The sequence below is a fragment of the Canis aureus genome, chromosome 34 (genome assembly GCF_053574225.1).
Source record: "Canis aureus isolate CA01 chromosome 34, VMU_Caureus_v.1.0, whole genome shotgun sequence".
In the NCBI taxonomy this organism is placed as follows: domain Eukaryota; kingdom Metazoa; phylum Chordata; class Mammalia; order Carnivora; family Canidae; genus Canis; species Canis aureus.
The window spans coordinates 23678385-23705124 of record NC_135644.1 but is presented as its reverse complement, the minus strand read 5'-3'; the positions used below and the strand labels follow the sequence as shown (position 1 = coordinate 23705124).

The 26740-nt window shown below is 33.5% G+C and overlaps 1 protein-coding gene across 7 annotated transcripts in view; it reads left to right on the top strand.

Moving 5' to 3' along the window:
• Positions 1 to 26740, top strand: part of SLC4A10 (solute carrier family 4 member 10) — a 284739-nt gene that overhangs the window by 75692 nt on the left and 182307 nt on the right. For 4 of the 7 annotated variants that reach the window (XM_077883542.1, XM_077883537.1, XM_077883541.1 and 1 more), the window contains exon 1: positions 2487 to 2791. The exons of 1 other annotated variant lie outside the window; for it this stretch is intronic. In XM_077883542.1, coding sequence (XP_077739668.1) covers positions 2711 to 2791 — 81 coding nt within the window. In that variant the 5' untranslated portion in view covers positions 2487 to 2710. Of the gene's footprint in view, positions 1 to 2486; positions 2792 to 26740 lie in introns of those variants that run through there. 2 more of the 7 variants (XM_077883540.1, XM_077883539.1) reach the window with 2 other exon arrangements.

Sequence of the window (26740 nt, the reverse complement as noted above, 5' to 3'; positions counted from 1 at the left end):
AATGACTTCTAAGCTTTAAATGGTTTCTAAAGCTTCCTGTGCTTGGACTTTGGCTCATTCTTCTAGTCTTATCTCTCCCTTCTCTCCCACTTACCCTTCATGGCCCAACCACCTGTATTTACCACTCTTGAATTGACCAGAATCTCACTTAAGGAGATACATTCTGATCCCTAGACTAAGGTCAGATGCCCTGTTACTGCTGTTATATTGCCTCCTAATTCTTCTATTAAAACAAATCGTGTTTAAAACTTAATTATCTGCTTTTGTGATGGCATATTTTGTGTTGTCAGGAAGTCTCTAGCACTTATATGGTGTCTGAACATAGAAGGTGTTTGATATTTTATACATTAAAGAATTAAAATAGAAAGGGAGATCATGTAGTTTAGGAGGATCTTATTGAGAAGGTAGGTCTTTGAGAACGAGTTCCTAGTTTGATTACAAGAGAGAAAATACTGCATAGATAAATGATGTTTCCCTACATCTAATTTTCATCCAGGTGTGTAATTGTATACATACAGCCAAAATACAAAATTCTTTGTCTGGACTTGTGCAATTAGAGTAGCAGCTTCTCTAAAGAGATAGCGTGGCTCAGGCTATTAAATCAAATTTCTTAATTTTTTACAAAACAATTGTATATATTTTATGTGTGATAACTGTTTTTTCCAGATATATTGAGATATAATTGACATAGAATGTTGTGTAAGTTTGAGGTGTAAACATGTTGATTTGATACACTTATATATAGTAAAATAATTATCACCAGAGTGTAACTTTCAAGTACGTAATACTATATTATTAACAATAATGACTATGCTGTACATTAGCTCTCCAGAATTTATCTTCTAACTGGAATTTTGTACTCTTTTATCTCCCCTTTTGTCCCAATTCCTCCACCTTTTCCCCCACCGCCAGCTTCTTAAAGAAGCACAATCTTTTAAGATTCATTTTGACTAGTCTCCATGATAATGCATTTTATTATGCATCAAATGTCTTGAGTCGGAGAAGGGAGATTATACTGAGGTATTAGTCTACATTTATCGAAAACATTTTCTCTAAGCACTTTAGCTATCATTAAATTTTATTTAGTTTATTTCACAAGTTTATAAACAAAATTTTCATAGGTATATAAGTAAAGTCTTCATTAACTCAGGCTATGCATAATGTGAAGGCTGTTTTAGGATAATAATACATTGTGCTTGGTGTCCTGATTTTGAATTCAGTTAAATTGGTTATAATTTTAGTCTATTTTATATTTCTAAAATACAATCTTTCATCACATGGTAAAGAAAATATTTCCAATATTACACTGAATGTTAACTAACTGGAATTTAGTATTTAGAGTACCCCCCCCAAGAGAAAATATTTCCATTTATAATTTTAGAGGATCTTGTTTTTCTTTCTTTCCTGATTCTGCTATGTTGTGGTGAAAGAAAGCGTAAGACCCTTGCTGAACACAAATAAGATGTAGTGAAAAATCACAATAAAAATGCCTATAGGGGGAATCCCTGGGTGGCGCAGCCTTTGGCCCAGGCGTGATCCTGGAGACCCGGGATCGAATCCCACGTCGGGCTCCCGGTTCATGGAGCCTGCTTCTCTCTCTGCCTGTGTCTCTGCTTCTCTCTCTCTCTCTCTCTGATGACTATCATAAGTAAATAAAATTAAAAAAAAAATGCCTATAGGTTACATAGGTTTTGCTCCTAGGGTTAACCATGAGGTCTTGGAATTTGGCAATAGCACATTGTGTATATAAAACTCTTTGTGTATATAGAACTCTTTAGAAGAAGATGTTAAAATATAAAAGGTATTTTGATTTGAAGCATGTTGGTCTAAAGAATATGAAATAAAAATGAAGTTCTTGAGAGGCCCCTAGGTGGCCCAGTTAAGTGTCCAACTCTTAGTTTTGGCTCAGATCGTGATCTCAGGGCTGTGAGATGGACCCCTGCATTGGGCTTAAAAGACCCCTTCTTTTTCTCTCCTTCTGCCCCTTTCCCTTTCCTCCAAATAAATAAATAAATAAATAAATAAATAAGTCTTTAAAAAATGAAGTTATAGAGAATTAAAGGTAAATATGCACTTATCTATTTATCAACTGTTAAACGCAGTTTTCAAGATGCTAGAATAAAAATTTTTCATATTTAGGACTTCTAATTTTGATGGGTTGGATGAATAATGATACATATGGTTTGGAGGAAAGATTCCTTTAAAAGAGAGTACAATTTGCTTATTAAATCATTATACTAAAGCTTAATCATGTAGAAAAATCCTGACTAATAATTAAGAATTGATATTTTAACATGGCATTTTCAGCAGACACATTGGATACTTAATTAAGTAGAACATTGCTTATTTTTTAAAGGATTGACAACATTAAACTCTTTTTGGCAAGTGACATTTTTATAGTAGCAGAAGTGGGAAACCTAAAGGATGTGGCTCATTCTCTGTTTGGATGATACAGAATTGCTCCAAGCAGTAAGCTTACTGTTTTCAGACAGCATTAGCAGCCTCAGCAAATACAACTGTGTCATCCTGCCTTAATACTGGGTGTTTGTAACTGCAAAGAGGAGACGATAAACAATATATGAGATTTTGTATCTTCTTGATGGCTTAAACAGATACTGATGGGACAGATCTGCTGTTTGATGTTTTCTTCACTAGCCCTGAAGATGCTGAGACATAGAGATGGCTGTGATTATCTTTTATAAGACAGGAAATGCAATCTTTAGGGGTTTCTGGAAATAGAAAGGTCATGCAGTCTGGAACCTGTGAGCCTTTTCAATCTCTAAGTCATCAGGTATGACCTCATGAATTATGATGATACTATTAGATTGTAGGGTTACTGCTTTTTCTAGCTCTTAGTCGTGTAGAATATATTAATCAATGTAATTGTTTATTATTATCAGATTTTTCTTAGGATATTTGAATATCTGATATTTATAGAAATAGACAACAGCTGAACAATATGAATTTTAGAAATGTGTGTGTGTGAGTTCGTGTTTACTTTAGCTTTCTTTTTTGGGGATGTGGGGAGTAAGGAAAGAGATTCTTTTTTGTGATTAAAAGCAAGGTTTGGGGCTCTACAGATTTTTCCAGATTAAGCCTGATTCTGTACAAATTGCATTTCTTATTTCGAATGATAAAAATTGCATAATTCAAACTGAGAAAGATATAGCTAGCTAGCAGCTTATAGATAGTGACATAATAAAAAGATTTTTTGTCTGGAATTTCTTAAGAACAGAAATATTGCCACCATTGTAGTGTGTAACCACACAGTAATTCAAGTTTGATGAGTAGAATCATGTTTACCAGAATCTGAGCTATAAGCTGATTTCCTGAAATTTGTATTTCAGTATCTGAACTGTTTTAAAAGGCAAACATTTAAAGTATTTCTCAGATCTATTGAAATAATGATGCTCTTGGTCCTCTTAATGTAGATATCTGCTTAAGGCATTGTTTATAGCTGAAAGCAGATGATAAATCTGTTTTTTGTTTTTCCCTTTGTTTTTTTACAAAGAATGCTTGTGACATTTAAGCTTAAGATTTTTCTGATCCGGAGATACTCCGCATTAGCTTACTTTCATTTTCAAAATGAAAAGGCTTGACTACATTATGCATGTTAATTACAAAGAGTAGAGAATCGTCAGAGCAAAGAATTTGGATTTATATGTCCACTTTATCCTGAAGCTCTGGTATTTATTTTAAACTATTTTTATTGAGTTATAATGCATTTAACTTTGTTTTGTATAGCATTTCCTCAGAATTACATACTTGGGCAAGAAAACGTGCCTGTGTTCGACATTCCAGTTTTGAAAAGATATTTCATTTTTTAAGATTACGCATAATTAATTCTTCCTTAATTTTAGAGGATTTGTCAGATACTTGACTAGGTATTGCATATTCAATGAGTAAAAGAAGAATGTTGCAGCATTTCTCAACAGAAAGATAAGTTTTGTCTTCATGATTCTGTAGTATGGTTAGGACGTAATACCTCATCAGGGTGATGCTATAGTAATAAAAATGAATATGTTTATCAGAATACAGAATTGGGACTCTAAATCAGTGATTTAATTCGGTTAAGGGGTTAGTTTCTTCTTTTTAATTAAAAACACATTAAAAATTATACCTACTGATATTGGCTATAATTTATATGTTATTCAGGCTACTTAGCCAGCTTATATTCTTATTAGTAGGGAAGATTGCCATATTCTTAAGCTTGATTAGTTTTGGAATGATTTGAATATACCTTTTAGTTGCTACAAAACCTGTTTAATCTGTTAGAATTTATTTCCAGTATTTGCATGTATTAGTCGCTATGAGTACATTCTGTTTCTTGGCATTGTTTTGGGATTCCTCTAGGTATTGGTTTTACAGCATTCTGCTATTTTTCACCGTATTTATGACCTTTCAGAGGAACTAAACCGTAAAGATTTTTGGTTACTTTCCTTGAGTAGCACTTTACAGATTTCCAGTAATTTTGTAAGGTGAAAAAATTACTGCCTTAGAATTGTCATTTCTGTCACAAATCACAAACAAATTTCTCTCTGTTGCTATGTCAAAATGTATTACCTTAAAAAGTAAAGATTGGTTATAATGTCACAGACAGTTAAATTTAATGTCAACCTTTTTCCGCATGCAGCAAGATGATCTTGACCTTTTGGATGGAATTGATTGTAAATCTGTCCAGTAATGATTGGTCATCTGCTTTTTACAATGGCTGCCTCTGTCTTTACTATTTGTAAGCTGTCTATAAGTAACTATTTGAGTAATTGTTCAGTTTGGTCAGCATTATATAGAAGCTGATCATTTGCACAATGCTGTATTTGGTGTTGTGAGAAATACAGAGAAGAAAAAGTTGTTTTTTGCTTTCAAGGAGATTATAAGAAAATGTACACAATAAGCCATGCTTATGTTTTGAATTGGCTTTTCAAAGATGGTATGCTACAATCAGTTTTAACTTCATATAAACCGATGAATCCTTGGATAAGTTACATATAACACTTTTTCTTTTCATGTACATTTCTTGGTATTAGAGAAATAAAAGATTGGATCAAACTGTATAATTATTTCATAATTTTGATAACTGTATCAAATTATTTTATAATGCATATTTTGCTATAACAAGGCATTATAAACTGTGAATCAATAAAATAATTTTGTATGTTTTGTTAGCTGTAGTTGGCAATTGATGTTGAGAATAAGATGGATCTAGCTCATTGGCAGGAAACAGAAGCAAGGACCTCAAGAATCAGTTTAAAACAGTGATGAGACCAGGTCCAATCTAATTACGTGTTATGGAAGGGAGCTTTGACTTCATAGGGATTAAACTTTGGAAATAAAGAGTAGAAAGTTTAGGAGTGTTTGAGCTAACTAGGTCACTAGAGAGTTTTTTTCAATAAAATGGGGGGATAGGATTCACTTCACGTTTTGAGAAAGGGACTTGTATTGATGTAGGTCTTAGCCAGCTAGCTATTGGACCTCCAGGCACCACTTCTTTTCTCCTTCATACCAGTATGCTGGCTGACAGTAGCAGGGAGGTGGGGGAGCAAATGGAAAAGCCTTGTTTCCCACAGAATCCTAAACTGGGGCATGTTGCCCAATAGTGTCTCAAAAATGCTTGTTTCCTTGTATTAGAGCAACAGAAAATTGATAATGCAAATTCTTCTGGTTTATAATAGCTAGCTGGCTGCAGTAAGAGGTGGTAAGTATGGTGGTTAAGAATCTGGGCTTCCATGTTTACTGGGTTCAGATCTTAGCTATACTACCCTTACCAGCTATATGATCTTGGGCAAGTTACTTAACATTTCTGGGTATCAGTTTCCTTATTTGTAATATAGAGATAGTAATGGTACCTGCCTCAAAAAGTTATTGTTAAGACCAAGTGAGATAATGTATATAAATTATTTATAAGACTACCTGGTATATAACAAGAACATTATTACCAAAACTTTTTGTTGACAAAACATTAGTGTATACTCTATAAGCTAAGATGGGTTATTGGCACGTGCTGGTAATGGTAGTCATGCAGTTTAGTTTCATTACCTCTTCTTTATTCTCCTTATCAAATAAGGGATTCAGTAAAAAACATATGGTACACTGAAATGAAGTTGGCTATAAAAATGCAAACAAAGAAGGACATCCTATATCTGATTAAATTCTAATATTTACTGATTATAGGAATAATCAGTAAAAGCGTTATGTTTAAAGTTTTTTTTGCATCTAGTTATTAAGCTGACTTAAACTTTTATTAGTAGTCTGTGTATAGATTCTTTGCTTTCTTGTATTATACCAACCACTTCATTAATGGCAAAAAAGATTACTGGACATTGGCAGATCTTCATTAGTTGTAGTTGAAGATTAAAATTTAGGAGAAAAAAATCCAAGTTTAAAAAAATAATAGAGAAGTTATATAGCTTAGATGTAATGATCTGAGTTATTTTTTAATCATTAAAAATGTCCAGGACAAAAACCTTCACTGAAAGTTAAACACAACTTGTTTTATTTGTCTTAGTTTTATTTTAAATTTTATTTGTTAATAAATATTTTTATTCTAGATGAAAGACTAAAATGACATGTGCTATAAATACAATACTGTATATGAATAGAACAATTTATGTTCCTATTTGATAGAGTATGCTATTTTGAATTGCTAGTGTTTATTAATGTAAAAACATCTATAGTTGACCCCTGGGCAATGGGGTGGGGGGTATAGTTAGGGTTGCTGATACCTTGCACAGTTGAAAATCTGTACATAACTTTGACTTCCCTAAAACTTAACTACACAGAGCCTACTGTTGGCTGAAGTCTTACCGATAACATAAAGTCAATTTTATCTGTTAACGCCTATTTTATCTGTTATATATATTACATACTGTATTCTTACCACAAAGTAAGCTAGAGAAAAGAAAATGTTAAGAAAATCATGAAGAAGAGAAAATATATCTGTAGTACTGTACTGTATTTATTTCAAAAGTATCCATATATAAATGGACCCATCCCCTTCAAACCCATGTTGTTCTCTTAAGCTCCAGAGTCCAAGTGAGTAATTTGATATTTGGATGAAGTATAAATGCCTAAATGTTACATTTTATGATATCTTTGCATTTTAGTTCTAGTCTCTTGAGCAATTTCCTCAACATGCAACTATTTCCCCCACATTGGCACTGGGTCACTCGAATCTCAGTACAATGCCATTTCTTCAAACAAACAAAAAATCCCACAAAATCCCGTGATGTTCTAGTGAGCATAGTATTGGGCAAAGATATAAAGACTAATAGGTCTTTGCTTCAGGAAGTCACAAGTAGTGAGTCGTAAACACTAAATACAAGTAACTGCAACAGAATGTAAAAAGTAGTGAGATTCTTAACGATTCAAAAGAGAGAAGAAAGAGCTCAAATTGTTCTGCTGTGAATTCAGTAAGCAGAGTATTTCAACCTGGGTAGGTAGAAGAGAGGGGAGGCTACATGAGGAATTAGGGAAGTTTGGAAAAATTAGCATTTGAGATAGACCTTGAAGACTGGCCAAGAAGGGGAAAGGTCATTTTGGGCAGAAGAAACAACATTAACAGCAACGGGGGAACAGAAAGCAAATAATACGTTTGAAAAGTATGGAGTAGTTCATTTTGGCTGTAGTCTGGTGGGGGTAATTCAGGCTAACACAGGAAGGTTTGTTGGGACTAGATAGTACAGGGTCTTGAATGGTAGATTATGATTTATAAACTGAGAACATTTCTGTGCTGATCTACTTCTTCTTGGAAGAAAAAAAAAACAACAAAAGAGCAGCACCTATATTTTGCAGTCATTCTTAGAGCTCTAACCCTCTAGAGACTTTGAAAATGAAAATTAAATTCCTGAGTAGATTTAGTAGTTAGTGGACAAGGTAGGGGGTAGAAGCAAAATGAAGGATTTTAATAAAATTCTCTATCAAAATTGCACGTGAGAGCATTTCTGTCTATCCACAACCACTCAAAAGTCCTAGATTTCAGATCCTAAGAGACCTCCTGCTTGTCCTTGATGTAAACTCTATTTTATTGGTAGGTAATCTGATTTAGCTTTGGCTTTATTTTTGACATTTCCTAGACCAAGGATAATCTAGAGGGATCATTTTAATGCAATGAATATACATGTCACTATGGTGAATATTTGGATAATAAGGACTTTGCTTTAGGGAAAATTGGAAATAGAAATGCTATTGATAATCATGGAAGTCATAGGGTTGTTTTAGCTTTACTCTTTGTTCATTTAGAAATGATACAGTAAACCATCATTGCTAAATACTTTTAATATTGCCTTTAAATCTCCTCCATGCACCAGAGCATTTCAATATTTCCTATGGTTAGTAAAAAATCTGGGTAACATCCAAGAGCAGATTTCCTTTAGATGTGACAGCTGGGGTGTGACTTTGTTATCAGACCCAGGAAGAGGATATTTGTGCATGGGAATTGTGAAAAAATTGTAATTGAATACTCTTACTTAGCACATTATCCATATAAAGTATGTCAGACGTGAAACCCATGGAATACCACAAGAGAGTAAAAATGAAATTGGGCACAATAACTCTTCTGGCTTTATTTTTAGCAGACCCATATAATTGACAATATTCCGTTTCTTTCTGTAGAAGTCTGAATTACTTGAAAACCCCATTTGCTAGTTCTTGTGAGGTTGTTCTTATTAACCTTTATGCTTCCCATTGCCTGGGAAAGAGTCATTTTGTAGTAGGGACCCAACAAAATTTTAGTTCTTGTTTTAGAATCAGATCCATTTCTGGGAAAAAACTTAGAGATCATTGGACTTTGCATTGCTTTAAAACATTTAAAACTTTAAACATTTTTTTATCAAGAAGAAAAGTAAGTAAAAGACATTTAGTGATGTCCTCACCCCCCTCTTTAAAAATGGTAATATTGAAAATATTTCTTTATTAAACCCTTGTTTCTAAAAGGCAAAAGAGCCTAGTTTCAATGAAGTACATTGCCAGATGTGCTGCATATAACTGTGTACATATACTTCTATCCATTTTTTAAAAATATTTATTTATTTATTTTAGAGAGAGAGAGAAAGAGTACAAGTGGGAGGGGCAGAGGCAGAGGGAGAGAGCGTGGAGCCCGACATGGGGCTCCATCTCACAAGGTTGAGATCATGACCAAGAGTTGGTTGCTCAACTCACTGTGCCACCCATTTCTTTTTTAAGAAGATTTTTCATTCAATCTCAAAAGAATTTGAGTCATTGCATAGTATAGAGGGAGGCAGCATAACATAGTAGTTAACAGCTAGAGTTTTTGTGCTGGATCCCTTGTTTGGATCCCTTATTTTACACTTCACGGGCAGTATTATTTCAGGAACATTACCTGATCTCCATTTTCCTCAGTATTGTCATCTGTAAAATGGTGATGCTAAATTATTAATCCCTAGAGTTCTAATGAGAATTGATTGAATTAATCAATACAAGTAAGGCACTGAAACAATGTATAGCTTAACAAATATTAATTATTACTTCCCACTTACATTAGGAACTTATGTATATACAAACACATGTTTAGCACACATATGTGTACATACACCTATATTTAGTGTATATGTGTGTGTATACACATATATATACTTTAATTGTATGTAGTATACTAAGACACTAAGTAGCTTGCCTAAGATTAAAATTGCTAGCAAATGATAGGATGATATGGGACTCAAGCCAGAAAATCTAGCTCTAAAGCTCTTGCTCTTAATCACTGTGTTATATTGCTTAGGGTCATGTACACTTGAATTAGATAGTCACGTGTAAGTTAGTATCTCCTAAATGCCAAATTGAGATAAGAGATGTCAAGGCAAACTGAAACTGCTGTGGAAGACTTCACAGAAGAGGTGTTAGCTTACTTTCATCATACACTTTTTTGATTTCTCTTCCACTACATAAAAAATACATGTAAAGTCATTAGCATAAATCTTGCCATAGTGCACAATAAATTCTAGTTTATTATCATCATAATATTTCTCATAATTTCGTCTCAATCTTCTCTAATTGGTGCAATGTACTATTTGAAAATCATGTACTAATTTATAATTTTTTTCAAGATAATGTTCAGAGTTCAGATAAATGAGAATATATAGTATTTGTCTTCCTCTGACTGCTTTATGTCACTTAGCGTAATGCCCTCAGTCCATCCATATTGGCACAAATAGAAGATTTCTTTCTTTCTCATGGCTGAATAATATTCCATTATATTTATTTTATCCATTTATCTACCATTGGGCACTTAGGTTATTTCCCTATATTGCATATTGTGAATAATTTGACAATGAACAGAGGAGTGCAGATAGTTCTTTGAGATAGTGATTTTATTTCTTTTGGATATATACTCAGAAGTGGAATTGTTGCATCATATGGTAGTTTTATTTGTAATTTTTTTGTGGAATGAGGAAGTGATTTTGAAACTTAGCCATCTTGAGTTAAACTTAGTCTAAATTCTATTAGATAGAGACAGACTCTCTCAAACCTTTTAAAATACTGTCCTTTTTGCATATAATGCCTTTGGCTCCTCATTTCTCTTTGTTTTTGTCTGACTCACTCTTTATTATGCCTCAAGATTATTTAGATTAAGCATTGCCTCCTATTGAAACATTCCCTTATTCCTTCAGAATGAATTAGGTGTTTTTCCCTAATGTTTCTCTTGATTCCAGTATTTACCTTAAGTGAAGCCCAATACATTCTGTATTATAGTCATTGATTTTTCCTGTCTTCACTATGAACTGCTTAAGGACAAAAGCAGTGTCTTATTTCTTTAAAGCTAACACAAATAATTTTTAATACACAAATTAACAAAAATAAATTTTTGTTGAATAACAAAATGGGGAATTAATATGAAAAGTTCATGTAAAAATATAGTCTAGGTCACTTTGGACACCATTAGGAATTTACATCACCTGAGGTATATAAGTAGGGTGGAACCAGACTGAAGTATTCTAAAATTAAATTAAGGAATTATAGATTTATGGTTAACTACTATAATGTCTTTGCAGTGTCTCATACTGGTTAAGAGTACTGACCTGCTTTCAAACTATTCTCTACCCCTTAATAGCTGAGGGTTCTGGGAAGGTTTCTGAGCCTCTTTAAATCTCAGAATACTTACCTGTTATTGAAGATTTCTATTGAGTTCTAGCACTATGCCTGGCACATTGCAAACCTTACAATGAGTGTTAGTTCTCTTTCTTCTTCTGTTTTTTTTTTTTCTTTTTTTTGGTTAGTTCTTATTATTATTGCAATTATATGCAAGGATGAGAAAAATCAGACAGTTAAGAGACTGTTTCAGAATGTAGAGTTAAAATTACCGAGTGATTGATCATTCAGATTGCCATCAGAAAACCAAAGTTTTTAGTTCTAGTTCTAGCTCTACTACTGCCTTACTGTAAAGCTTGGATGTATCTTATTTCCTCATACCAAATTACAATAAAAGTAATAGTATTAATGCCTTCTTCACCAGGATGTTATAATCATTTGGGATGTCTAAAGAAAAAAAAATACCTGTCACATTAAAAAAGAGTGGGGATTTATATCTTTTGAAATCATTGATATCACATGCTTTTGTACAAGTTGTGCCATTTGTCTGGAATACTCTTCTTTTTATTCACCTTGATAATCCTATTTGTCCTTTAGGATTCAGTTTAAGTATCAGTTAGTGGTATTGCATTCTTTCCAATAGGTATATAGATCCAGAATGGGAAAGAAATAAAACAAATGGAGTTGAAATCATAGGGAGGCAGATTTTGGTCTCATTCATTCACTCACTCACTAAATTATATATATATATATATATATATATATATATATATATATATATATATATATAAAATGATATATTAATATAATATTAATTAACAATTATAAAAATTGAAATTGTTTGTAAAACACCTCTGTGACAAAGAGGAACCAAGCACAATAAAATTAAGCTGGGATAAACACTAATCACTAAATATGTGGCTAAAAGACATTGTTTCACATATAAATAATGGCCTTTTGCCTTAAAGATGTGTCTCCTTCAAAGAATAACGCCAATCAATACTTTTCAGTTACTTGATGTTAGCGTATTGATAGCTAACTATATCAGGCCCCTTGCCAATCATTTGATTGACTAAGTCACGAAGATGTAATGTTTCTATAGAATTTGAAGTCTTATGTCTTTCTTTTGTTCTTCCTATTTCTCTTCCCTCCTTGAAAATTCTCTAGAAACTTAGAAATAAATGAAGTATACATATACAATGCATTTTTAAGTATTCTTTTCCAAGTGACTATTATTTTTCCAAGTTACTATTATTTAAGAAAATAAATTTTTATATAAATTTTCATGTATATAAGTTCATATTTTATCTATTAAAAGTACTTTTATTCATCAGAGATGACCAGCTCATAATTAGCTGGATTTTCTTTTAAATGTTTTCACTTTTTAAAAATTATTTTTTAAAGATTATATTTATTTATTTGAGAGAGAGAGAGCGAGAGAGAGAGAGAGAAAACACAAGCTGGGGGAGGGGCAAAGGGAGAGGGAGAAGCAGACTCCCTGCCAATCCCAGGACCCTGAGATCATGACCTCAGCCTAAATCAGAGGCTTAACAGCCTGAGCCAGGTGCCCCTAAATGTTTTCACATTTTAAATGACAAATACAGCTACTACACAGTCAATGTTAATAGATTTTGCATCTCAAAAGCAGGCAATTTAGCAATTTGGCAATTGTGAATCCTTCTCTGATCCTTTTCATTGTCATCATGGACTTAGGAAAACTGATTATCTGCCTAAAATGAGAAAAGCTTATCTTCAATGTCATATTTATTCATTTCTTGGTTTGGTTTGTGTTCTCCAAGCTTGGACTGATTTCTGTCACAATCTCAAGAAGATGGGGGAATCTGAAGTAGAGAGGAAATGGATGCTGTGCTGTGTGAATACTTGAGATTTTTGTCTTGACTTTTTGGGGACCTGAATTTTCTCATCTTTATTTATTTTTTAAGATTTTATTTATTTATTCAGGAGAGACACAGAGAAAGAGAGAGAGGCAGAGACAGAGGCAGAGGGAGAAGCAGGCTCCATGCAGGAAGCCCGATGTGGGACTCGATCCTGGTACTCCAGGATCATGCCCTGGGCCGAAGACAGGAACTCAAGGCTGAGCCACCCAGCATCGGTTCTCATCTTTAAAATAAGGATCCTGTTGGGTGGCGCAGCGGTTTGGCGCCTGCCTTTGGCCCAGGGCGCGATCCTGCAGACCCGGGATCGAATCCCACGTCGGGCTCCCGGTGCGTAGAGCCTGCTTCTCCCTCTGCCTATGTCTCTGCCCCCCCCCCCACCCCTCTGTGTGTGACTATCATAAATAAATAAATAAATAAATAAATAAATAAATAAACTTTAAAAAAAAGTAAAAAAATAAATAAATAAAATAAGGATCCTGTGTCTGTCTTCAGCTCAGGTCATGATCTCAGGGTCCTGGAATTGAGCCCCATATTGGATCCCCTGCTTAGCGGGGAGTCTGTTTCTCCTTCTCCCTCTGTGGCTTCTCCTTCTAGTGTTCTCTCTGTCAAGTAAATAAATAAAATCCTTTTTTTTTTTTTTTTAATTAAAGGATCATTGATTGGATGATTTTACAGTCCTCCCAGAAGCCATACTCCAGGTCTATTATTCTGATATTTCCAATTTTTAAATCTTAAACCAAAATTAACCTTTCTTTGTTCACATAGTTATAATTATGTGTTGGGGCATCTACATTTTTTTTTCATCCTTTCTTTTCCCATAACGTTGACCTCTTCTTTTAGGTATTTTTCATTGGTTTTTCTCACAATTCCATTATTTTCATCCCTTTTCCTTTTAAAATCTCTGCTCTTACTTAGCTATTTCTGCACCAAAGAGTCTATTCTTTACTCTCTATTTTCTTGAGTTCTTCTTTTAAGACCTATCTTCATTTCATTAAATAAAGTATATTCTACCATTCTATTCCATTTTAAAGGAGTACTTTTAAACAACTACCCAATTGTGCTCATTGTTTTGATGCAAAGACAGTAATTTATTTACCTATATACTTCTGTTGAATTTTCCAACATTTAATCTCTACAAATATGAATATTAAGAAATTATCTATATTAGTGAGAAATTGAATAAAAATCTAAGTGGCTAATACCACAGGAAAGATTAATTAAACTACATAGCATCAACCTTTTAAAATATATAACCACTAGATAGTATAATTTGGAGAAGTATGAATATAAAAATGTTTGTTTTCTTGTTAGGATGGGCTAAAATATGCTACAATATCAACTCCAAAATCTCAGTGGCTTCATACAATAAATATAATAAAGTGGGTCAAGGCTGAGATTGGAAACTTCTCTTCCACACGGTCACTCAGGAATTTAGATTAACAAAAGCTTTTATAGCTGGACCACCTGATCTCCCTGGTCTCTGATAACTGGAGAAGAGGAGCATAAGGAAGTCACACTCATTTTCTGTACTTTCTCCCAGGCGTGACACACCAGCACTTTTGCTTATCACTAGTTACTACAAGGGCCTGAGAAATGTTAATATATTTCTTGTATCCAAGAAGTGAAAAAGGACAACATGCTATTATGAGTTCTCTTAATAACTACACTTTAATATTAAAAAATCAAAATACATAACTTTATGTGAATATATGTTCTTATATAGGTTTGAGGAAAAAATAGAAAATTGTAAGATTTGAAAAAGAGGGCTTGAATTCCATTTAATTTTTTCTATCTAAAATATCTGTTGTTACTATTAATGTTATATATGTGGTATGTTAAAATTGGGAGAAAAATGGTTAAGCTTTGAGAAAATGAAGCAATATGTCACAGAGAACATGAATTTTAAAGTCATATAAAATTTTATTCAGATCCTAATTCTGCCTCATATTAGTTGAGCAAGCTATACTCTTGGGCAAGTCATTGAACCTGTCTTTACTGAACTTCAGATTCCTTATCTTTGAATATTTATAGAAATATTTATAGCTATAATGCTAGCTATAAATAAGTTTTGGCCATTTCTCTTATCTAATAAATAGAGGAACAGATTATTCACATACATTTCTAATAATTGGAGTTTGATTCTTCTAAGTAGTAGAGGAAATTCTAACATCTCAATCGAACATCATTTGAGCAAATTGAACAAATAATAGTCTTTGGCCTTGTGAAGGGAATAGTTAGTTGAGGAAATTTAAGAAGTTATCCATCTTCTTAAGAGAGTTGAACAATGCATGGGTTGGGGTACTAACTCCCATGCATATTTGAAAATCCATGTATAACTTTTGACTTCCCCCAAATTTAGCTACTGATAGCTTACTGTTGACCAGCATCCTTACTGATAACATAATCAGTCAATTATCTTACAATAAAGTAAAGTAGAGAAAAGAAAATGTTATTAAGAAAATCATAGGGCAGAGAATATACATTTGCAGTATTTACTGAAAAAAAATTCTCATATAAGTAGACTCACACAGTTCAAACCTGTGTCATTAAAGGGTCAACTACACATTTTTACTCATCTTTTGGCATTTTTTCATTTCCTGTTTCTTTTTTTCCCCCCAATTTTCCCCATGTTTAGGGCATTGTAATTTCCTTTCTAAATATCCCTTGAATTTTGAGATAATTAGAAAATTTAAGAGCTCGAGTGTTTTTGGTTGGTTGTTTTTGTTCTTTTTTTAGATCTAAAGGGGAAAGTAAATAAAGTGGTCATCTCCAGTCCCTTTACCACATTTTTGGTATTTGTATAGGAAAATCACTTTGCTTAAATTAATTAAATATAATAGATGTTAGCTTTTTAAAAAAATTGCATCACTAAGCATATTTCTACCATTTTATTAATGACATTATGAAGCTTATCACTAATAAACAATCTCTGAGGTTAAAGAAAAAAATCACAAAACCAGTTAGACTTGCTTACTTTGCTTTTTAAGTACTTAAACACTACACTTTTCATAACTCATGGGTATACTTGAAGTATTTCCTTTCACTGCTTATTTTCTTATCATCTTCTAATGTTTTATATTTCTTACTCCTCATTATCATTTTCGTTATCTAAAAATATCTTGAATTTTTTCTATTTATTTAATCCATCATGCCATATATATTATTTTATTATCCCCATCATCTGGCTCATTTTGGTTTTGTTTATATTAGGAAACTTCTTTCCATCTAATTATTGAATATCCAAGCCCACCTCCCCTATAAGTCATTAAAATACAGACACTATGAGCTTATTTCTGTTTAAATAATTAATATAATTGACTATTGTGTATGTAGGCCAACTCAGATCTGTCCTAATTTATGATGAGAAAGCCAAATAGTTATGTAGTGCTCTAATTTAGTAGATTCTCACAAATCTATAATGAACAAGTGCTTACTATAGAAAGGATAAAAATTACTAATTAGGGGCTCCTGGGTGGCTTAGTCAGTTGAACATCTGACTTCGGCTAGGGTCATGGGTTCAAATCATGGTCTTGGGAGTCCTAGGATTGTCCCTGCATTGGGCTCTGCACTCAGCAGAGAGTCTGCTTGTCTCTCTCCCTATCGCAGTGCCCTTCCCCCTCCCGTGCTTGTGCTCTCTCTCTCTCAAATAAAGAAATACCATCTTAAAAAAAAATAAAAACCAAAATGAGATACCACCTCACACCAGTCAGAATGGCTAAAATTAACAACTCAAGAAACAACAGATATTGGTGAGGATGTGGAGAAAGGGGAACCCTCTTACTCTGTTGATGGGAATACAAATTGGTGCAGCAACTCTAGAAAACAGTATGGAAGTTCCTCAAAAAATTAAAAATAGAACTACCCTGTGATCCAGCAATTGCACTATTAGATATTTATTCAAAAGATACAAATGTAGTGATTCAAAGGGGCACATGCACCCCAATGTTTATAGCAGCAGTGTCCACAATAACCAAACTATAGAAAGAGTCTAGCTGTCCATCAACAGATGAAACAATAAAGATGTGGAATATTATTCAGCCATTAAAAAGAATGAACTCTTACCATTTGCAATGATGTGGATAGAACTAGAGAGTTTTATGCTAAGCGAAGTAAGTCAGTCAGAGAAAAGCAAATATAACATGATTTCATTCTATGTGGAATTTAAGAAATGAAACAGATAAACATAGGGAAGGAAAAATAAAATAAAATGAAAACAGAGGGTTATACAAACCATAGAAGACTCTTAATTCTAGGAAACAAACTGAGTGTTGCTGGAGAGGAGGTGGGAGGATGCAGTAACTGGATGATGGGCGTTAAGAAGGGCACTTGATGTAATGAGCACTGAGTGTTATATGCAACTAATGAATCACTAAATTCTACCCCTGAAACTAATAATACACTACATGTTAATTAAATCATATTTAAATAAAATTTTTTAAAAAGGATAAAAGCGCTAATTATATTTTAAAATGTATACATATACCTTTATCTTCTTATAGTTGATACTAATTGATATTATAAGTCTAGAGTATGTCAGTAAAGCTATCAGGATTTGGGGTGACAGGAGTGGAGAAAGTATTGATATATGGAAGAGTTATGAATGTTATTATCTTAGGCTAATGCACAGAGAGCAACATGAATACAGATCAAAAATAACCCTTATTTACACTGAAGTAGAAAGCAATATAAAAAATCAACTACTGTACAACTAGAAGGGTTCTTAGAAATCATGAAGTTAATTTTTAAACACATTTTTATTTTCTTTATATTTGTTCATGTCCTTCAGTTTCTAGGCTTAGGATTCCTTTGTGCATCTCAGACATCTTTCTGGGATCATTTTTATTCTGAAGTATATACTTTGAAATCCTTTTACAAAGGATGCCTTGGGAATAAATTCTTTATTTCTATTTGTCTGAAGTGGGTTTCTTGAATGATAACTTTGCTGGGTATCCACTTCTGGATTTACAATAGTTTTGTTTTGTTTTGTTTTGTTTGTTTTTGTTTTTGTTTTTGTTTTTGTTTTTTTTGTTTTTTTTACAATACTCTTTCCTCAGCATTCTGAAGGTATTATGTTACTGTCTTCCGGCCTCTATCATTGTTTGTTTGACATTCCTTTGGAGGTAATCTTTTCTTTTTCCTTTGCTGCTTTAAAAATGTGTTGTTCTGTGACTCCACATGATATGTAGAGGTGTGAATTTTTCTTTAATTATCCTGTTTGTGATTCATTGTGATTCCTGAATCTGTGGATTCATGTGTTTTATCAATTCTGGAAATTTTTCACCTATTATTTTCACCTTCCTCGTTTTTTCTGTCCTATCCTCCAAAAATCCATTTTGGTATATGTTAGACTACATCATATTACCCTCATTTAAAAAAATTACCTATATCAGGGATACCTGGGCAGCTCAGTCAGTTAGTTGTGTTTGCCTTCAGCTCAGGTCATGATCCTGGGGTCCTGGAATGGAGCCCTGTTTTGGGCTCCCTGCTCAAGCAGAGAGTCTGCTTTTTCCTCTCCCTCTGCCTCTACCCCTTACTTGTGCCTTCTCTCTCTCCTTCTCTCCCTTCCTCTCAAAATAAATAAATAAATAAAATCTTTAAAAAAATCTATTTCTTATTTTTCACATCCTTGTCATTTAATGCTATGTTCTGTGTATTTTTTTCAGATCGTTTTGCCAGTCCCTAATTTGTCCAGTCTACTGGTTTACATATCTTCAATGTTAAGGATTATATATATATTTTTTTTTTCTGTAATTTCTAGAAGTCCAACCTTTTCACATCAAGATTTTCAGTCCTGTCTCAGATATTAGAAGTTTTCTTTCCAAGCATTTGGATTGTTAGGAGAATAAAATCAGTAGCTTGGTAATTTAGTACTCAGTCTTGCTCTGGGTCCAGCTAATATCTTGCACCAAATAGGCTCCTGCCTTAATACTTGCAACTAAACTACTACTTTGCCCACTTATCTGCCTGACAAAAATGCCTTTATCTTTTAAAAATCAGCTAAAGTGTCTCTTTAGTAATAATAAACATTTACTAAGAACTTGATTAGCAAATTCAAGAACTTTACATGTATTAATAAGTCATTTGACAAAGAGATTACATAAGATGCCTAAAATCACACAAGTAGGAATTAACTGAAACAAGACTTAAATTCAGGGATAGCCTTGCATACAAATTCTCAGTGTTTATCCAACACTGCCTTTCTCTTGACCTGAATGGGAGCATCAGCAGCAGAGGGATGGCCATACCAGCAAGAACTTGGACCTGAGCACCGAACAAGCCCCTAGGGATGTGTCAGATGCTTAGAGAAAGACACAGCAGGACAAATGAAGGAAGGCCTACAAGACAGATGGAGCCTCATAGGGCATGAGCAAGCAACATGCAGAGAGAAAAGACAGCATGAGGCAACAATTAGGAAATCTAGCAGCCGTTAATATCATTTTCTGGGTACCAATTGGGTTCCTATGCAGAAGTGAAGGTCTAGAAGGACTCTTAAGAATAAGACAGGAATCAAAAAATATAAAAAAAAGAATAAGACATGAATCAAGTCTATAATTCAAAACAAATTGAGGGCGATCAGGAGGGCAAACAAAGCAGGAACTCAATTACACAGGTATTGGTGCCTTTTAAAATACTATTGGCTAATTAAAACTGGTCTTAACTTCTCAAACACTTTTTATCCTTAAACAATCAGATGTTAGGACCATTAGGTGAGATAGTATTCTCTAGGTTACAGTGGAAGTAATAAGTACACTACTGTATGTGCTCATGAAATTAATCCCAAGCCAGAAATAGGTAGATTTTAATTTTAGTGACCTAACTGTGTAGTTCCCCAACTAGTCTTTAAGGTTTACATGGGTGGAGTGTTCCAAGTAAGTGAGATGAGAAAAATCTTGAAATTGTTACATGATAGTTTATTTCATGCCTTCTTAGCCCTATTCCTGTGATAGCGTTTTATTCTCCAATCCTTATCCTCAGTTCCATTTTTTCCCTATATGCTTGAAGATGAAATAACCCATTTACTCTATATAAGTGAATGAAACCTAACTACTACCTCCCCAACTCAGTATTTTGGAAAGGAACTCAAGTGACTCTGTTAAAAATATGTAGGGATGGAGAAAGAGTGAATTATTGGGCTACTTTATTCTTTAAGAAAAGATTTATTTATTTGAGAGAGAGAGAGAGAAAGAATGAACAGAAGGGGCAGAGGGAGAAGAAGAATCTCAAGCAGACTCTGTGTTGAGCATGGAGCCAGACATAGGGTTTGAAACCAGGATCCTGAGTCATAAGCTGAACTGAAACCAGGAGTCTAATTGATGCTCAGACTGAGAATCAACCGACTGAGCCACCCAGGCCCTCTAGGCTACTTTATAATAAACATTTCCTGTGACTTCATTAACACAATATATAAGATAGATTTAACTTGTATTACATGAGATGGTATAGTCTACAATTTAGAGTAGATACCAGATTCTAATACCTAGTTTCCAAGCAATATCCTGGTACAAATAGATGTGTTTATATGTTTTATGGAAATATAATATGCTAAATGAAATTCAAAGTTAGGGTTGGCTTATGCTTAGATTCCGGTTTGACTCGTATTTATTGAACTCTTATGATATGTTAATTTCTGACCTGATGCTTCACAGCTCTTGTCCTATTTAATATAGCATAGTGAAATTAGAGATTAAATTGTTGACTTCTTTATATGTATAATACTTTAACTTACATGGTTAATGCAAAAATAGCCTCTAGAGTAAATACAGATCATATGTTGAATATTAATATTGAATCCAAGTGTTAGTGTTTGGTTTTCTTAATTTCATAATTTAAAGTAAAAGGTAATAAAAATAATAAACACTTTAAAAACTAGCTCTCACATCATATTTATAAAATATGTGTCTATGTATCTATCCTCATTAAATTAGTAGTGGAAAATGTTTCATTTATATTAACCAGGATATTAATCTGTAAATTGAGAGAGACCCTATAGACTGAATTAAAAGTAATTTTTTCTCCATTATACTTAAATGGAAGAGAGGAAAAGTTATGTTTGCACTAAAATGTTTTGTTTTGTTCCAAATAGAAAAATAAACAAGCACAATATTCCATACTTGTAATCAATTTCTTCTTACTGTACCATCTGCTCTATTCATTTCTCCAATTTTATGCCTACCTTGATGTGTGAGTGGGGGGTGGAGTTAGAAGGATAATCTTATCAAAGGCACATTGGTGAATGTGTATTTGCTAGCTCACTTGTTCATGAAAATATTTTATAATATTAAAGAAAATATTTTGAAATGGCAAAAAAAAAGCACCTCATGGGTAGAAATGTGTACATACATTTCTTGAGTTTTGGGGAACATTCTTTGCAAGTGTAAAATGCTCATACTTGATTATTCTTTTTTCACTCCCTTTCACACATCTAGAATTTTATTCTATTTCCTCTTTTTCATTTCTTTCAGAAATTAAATATTCTTGAATTAATCATGCCTACTGAAAGATCTTTGATGACTCAGAGTCTGTTTCCAACCATTTTATCCTCTACACTTCATTCAACAGTATTTTTTGATAGATATTTCCTACTCAAAGTTTTATACATAGGTTGCCATTTTGCTTATATCTTCATCTTCACAAAATTTAATGTCTTGGATTTTAGTCATTAAACGTGACATATATGTATAGCTTAGGATCACAGCAGGAAAGAGACAGTCACTTGAAAAGCATGATAAAAGAGTTTAATGAAAGGACTGTTTTTTAAAGGCATAGACAGGATAAAGGGATATCAACAGGGTTGATGAAATCCTGGAACTTGGAGCAACAGAAAACTGTCACTATTTCTGGACTTGAAGGAGCAAGATGTGGGAGCAGTTAATGCAAACTGGCAATATCTAGAGCGGAAAGGGAGTCAGATGACAAGATTTTGTCTGTGATAGAGGAATGCAGCAATTGCCAAATTATGGCCCAACAGGGCCCATATCTCTCTGCTCCCACTATCCAGTCTTATCCTCTCTCATTGGCTAACCTCAATAAGAAGCTGGATTATAAGGGAATCTGATGATGCAGTCGATAAAGACATAGAGCATGGCGAAGAAGAGTGGAAAGGGGATTTGTAAGGGCTAATGGAGTGTACACAGCATACCATACTTTCCTAATACCTAATAAAAAGTCAGAAAATGTGGTTGTTTTAAAAAATATTTATTTATTTATTTTAGAGAGTGGGAGCATGGGGTGGGGAGAGGGAGAGAATCTTAAACAGACTCTGCACTGAATCTGACATGGGGCTCAATCTCATGACACTGAGATCATGACCTGAGCCGAAACCAAGAGTTGGATGTTCAACCAACTGCCACCCAGGCGCTCCTGTGGTTGCTTTTTTTTTTTGTTGTTGGAGTGTAGTTGACACACAATATTACATTAGTTTCAGTGATTCGACAAGTTTATACATTATGCTATGTTTGCCACAAGTGTAGCTACCATCTGTCACCATAGGTCCCTATTACAATATCATTGACTATATTCCTTATGCTGTGCCTTTTATTTCTGTGATTTATTATTCCATAACTGGAAGTCTATATCTTCTACTCCCCTTCATCCATTTTTTAAAAGATTTTATTTATTTATTCATGAGAGGCAGAGAGAGAGAGAGAGAGAGAGAGAGAGAGAGGCAGAGACACAGGCAGAAGGAGAAGCAGGCTTCATGCAGGGAACCTGATGTGGGACTTGATCCCGGGGCTCCAGGATCACGCCCTGGGCCAAAGGAAGGCACTAAACTGCTGAGCCACCCAAGGATCCCTTACCCTTCATCCATTTTGCTCAACTCCCACCCACCTCCCCTTTGGCAACCATCAGTTTGTTCTCTGTATTTATACGTCTGATCCTGCTTTTTGTTTATTCATTTTTTTAAAGATTCCACTACAAGTGAAATCATATGGTATTTATCTTTCTTAGTCTAACATTTCATTTAGCCCAAATACCCCCTGGGTTCATCTATATTGTCTCAAATAGCAAGATCTCATCTTTTTTTATGGCTGTGTAATATTCTAGAGTGTGTGTGTGTATATCATATCTTCCTTATTCATTTATCTATTGGTGGACACTTAGATTGCTTTTATATCTTGGCTATTATAAATAATGTTTCAGTAAACATAAGGGTGAATATATCTTTTCAAGTTAGTGTTTTTTTTTCTTTGTGTAAATACCTAGTAGTGAAATTATTGGATCATATGGTAATTCTATTTTTAAATTTTGAGGAACCTCCATACTGTTTTCCACAATAGCTGTACGAATTTACATTCACATCAAAAGTATATGAGGCTTCTTTTTTCTCCACGTCCTCTTTAATACTTGTTATTTCTTGCCTTTTTGGTTTTACCCATTCTAACAGGGATACGATGATTTCTCATTGTGGTTTTGGTCTGCATTTCCCAAATAATTAGTGATATTGATCATCTTTTCATGTGTCTACAGGCAATCTGTATGTCTTCTTTGGGAAAAAATGTCTATTTAGGCCCTCTGCCCAATTTTTTTAAAGGATATTTACTTGAGAGAGAGAGATAAAGAGAGAGAGAGAGAGAGAGAGAGAGAGAGAGAATACATGCGTGTAAGTGGGGTGGGGAGGGGCAGAGGGAGAGGGAGAGAATTTCAAGCAGATTCTCTGCTGAACATGGCCCAAGAAAGGGCTCGATTTCATAACCCCGAATCATGAGCTGAGCCAAAATCAGGAGTTGGACATTCAACTGACTGAGCCATACAGGTGTCCCTTTCTGCCTTATTTAATCAGATTTTTTTTTTTTTTTTTGGTGTTGCGTTGTATAAGTTCTTTATATAATTTGGACTTTAACCCCTTATTTGATACATTTTTTGTAAATACCTTCTTCCATTCAGTAGATTGCCTTTATGTTTTGTTGATGGTTTCCTCTGATGTGCAAAAGCTTTTTATTTTGATTCAGTCCTAGTTTTTGCTTTTATTTACCTTGCCTTAGAAGGCATATCTAGAAAAATGTTGATATGGCTGATGTCAGAGAAATTACAATCTGCATTCTCTTCTAGGATTTTAATGGTTTCATGTATCACATTTAGGTCTTTAATCCATTTTGAGTTTATTTTTGTGTATGGTGTTAAAGGTGGTCCAGTTTTATTCTTTTGCATATAGCTCTCCAGTTTTCCCAGTATCATTTATTGAAGAAATGGTTGCTTTTTAGAAATTGAAATGATAAATGGTTCTAGGGAAGAAAGAATACTGAAATGAAAATGAACTGCTCTCTCTTCTCAATTTTCAATTCTCTTCCCACTCTCAAATGAGATGAGAATTTTCAAGAGGACATGAAAATTTCAATTGTTTTGCATGGGATTACTGTTAGATTTTGTTTTACAAAGTTAGGAAAGTTTATTTCTGTCAAGACTGCGCTCAAGAGTTATGGTAAATCAGAAAAAATGTATTTTTTATACATTTGTAGATAGCTTAATGGTATTTTCAAACAATCCTAGAAGAAATTGTTGGTATCTTATTATGAATATTTTAACACTAAAATATGCTAGCTCATATTAGTCGGTCTACTATGAGAGAGTGTACTGGTTCAAGGTCACTTCAAATGTGAGAGTTGAGATAGAAAGCTCTTTTTTTCTGCTATTGCTTGCTCGTAATTGTTCTGGAAAAATAATGAAGTCTAAAGACTTTCTTGGAGGTTGAAATATTCACAATTTACATGTATATACATTTGTATTAAAAACACAAGTGTCTTAATGTTTAGAAGCAATCAAATTGTAGAAAATTATAAAATACATTTGGGTTATGACAATTATATGGCGTTTGCCTTTAAAATAGCTGAATAAAATTGGAGAAAGACAATTATCATATGGTTTCACTCATGCGGACCATAAGAAATATAGTGAAAGGGACCATAAAGGAAAGGAAGGAAACTGAGTGGGGAAAAATTAGTGAGGAAGACAACTCATGAGAGACTCGTAACTCTGGGAAACAAACAAAAGGTTGTAGAAGGGGTGGTGGGTGAGGGGATAGGGTAACTGGGTGATGGGCATTAAGGGAAGGGCACATGATAAGTGCTGGATATTATACTATATGTTGGCAGATTGAATTTAAATAAAATATAAAAAATAAAATAGCTGAGTACAAATTCAGTTTAGTCATAAGCAGGATTTAACTGGAGAGGATGATAGATAATACTATTTGTTCCTTCTTTCTTGGGAAGACATAGAGAAAAGTACTTAAATGGAACTAGGAAGAACAAACCATTACTTTCCTGGTGAACTTCAAAAATTGAAAAATATTGATTTGAAAGTTTAGTACTATTGTTTATTATTTGGGTAGAGGCCTATGTACGTGGATTTAAGATGTGATTTCTGTTCCTGTTCATAGTTCCTGTTACTCTGTTTCAGGGCCATAGTCTGTACCAATGTTTTTCAAATTGCAGGTCACAACCCATTTTGAAGTACCAAAATAAGTTTAAAGGATAGTGACTAATATTTTTAAATGAAATAGAATATCCTGGGATAGAAAATATCATACTGTATTGTTTATAGTTATGGTAAATGATGGTTTGTGAAACTTTGTTTTGATTACATTTATATAAATATGTGACTGTGTTGAATATGTATTTCTTACTATGGGTTGTGCTCCCCCCAATTTTAGAACATTGTCTTATACTTATTTACTGGAATAAATCATCTTATAAATGTTTACCCAGTAGTGTAATAAAGGTAAATTGTAATGAGAGGTAATGTAAGAGATTTATGTGTTCTCTCTTTACACAGTGCTAAAATTTGTTCTGAGTAAGTAAATACATATGAAAATTAGGGTACATTAATGTATTTTATGATCAACTAATCTGAAAAGGGTAATAGTGCAAAATGAATAAAAAATATCTTACCGGTCTATTTGGGATTATTGCACAGACTGGCACCCACTGGCATTTATCCCTGCATTCTCTTCATCACACCCACATTTACTTGCTCTTGGTAAAAAAGGAAGAAGGGAAGCACTCTATTAAAAAGTCTTCAATAATATTGAAATAATCTTTTGAACTATAACCAAAGTAGAGGAATTTCAGTATATGTATTATTAGTATTAAGTAGTATCTTGGGAATTTTCAGCCCAAAAGAATATACATTTAATATATCTATGGGCTATTTGGAGAGTATTTAAATTTATATGAAACTGCAAAATGAGTCACTTACATTGAGTTACATTCATATTCTAGCTTCAAGTTCTTTTTTTTTTTTTTTTGCCAGTGAAACATTAAAATTAGGACACTTCTACTTGTAATTCATCTGGTAATTAAATAATCAACTATTTCCTATTTAGATTCTACTCCTACTTCTGCTGCAAAATTTCATTTTGTCTCAATATCCTAACATTAGCTATTCAGTATAATTATCTTTTGTGTGTGGGCAGTTTTTATGCTACATAAAAATAAGGAGAAAAGCCATTTTGTATAAGTTGAAAATTGATTCAGGCCCTTGAAGTGAGGATTAAGTATTTTATCATATAGATGGAAATATCTTCTTATATCCTATAAAAAACTTCTTATTTTGCAATTGTTTTAAGGGGATGCTATTGTGATTTAGTGGAATGATGCTTCTTCTGACCTCTGAACATGGATGCATGACTTTGCCTTTGGCAAGAGGGCAGAGATGCATTCCAATGTGCATATTTGATATGTCCTCCACAGAGGATAAATGTGATTTGTAAATGTATCAATAACAGTTTCTAAAGAGACTTAAACTTGCATTTGTCTGGTTCAGGAAATTATATAAATATATAACTCTTTAGTTTTTTCTATTGC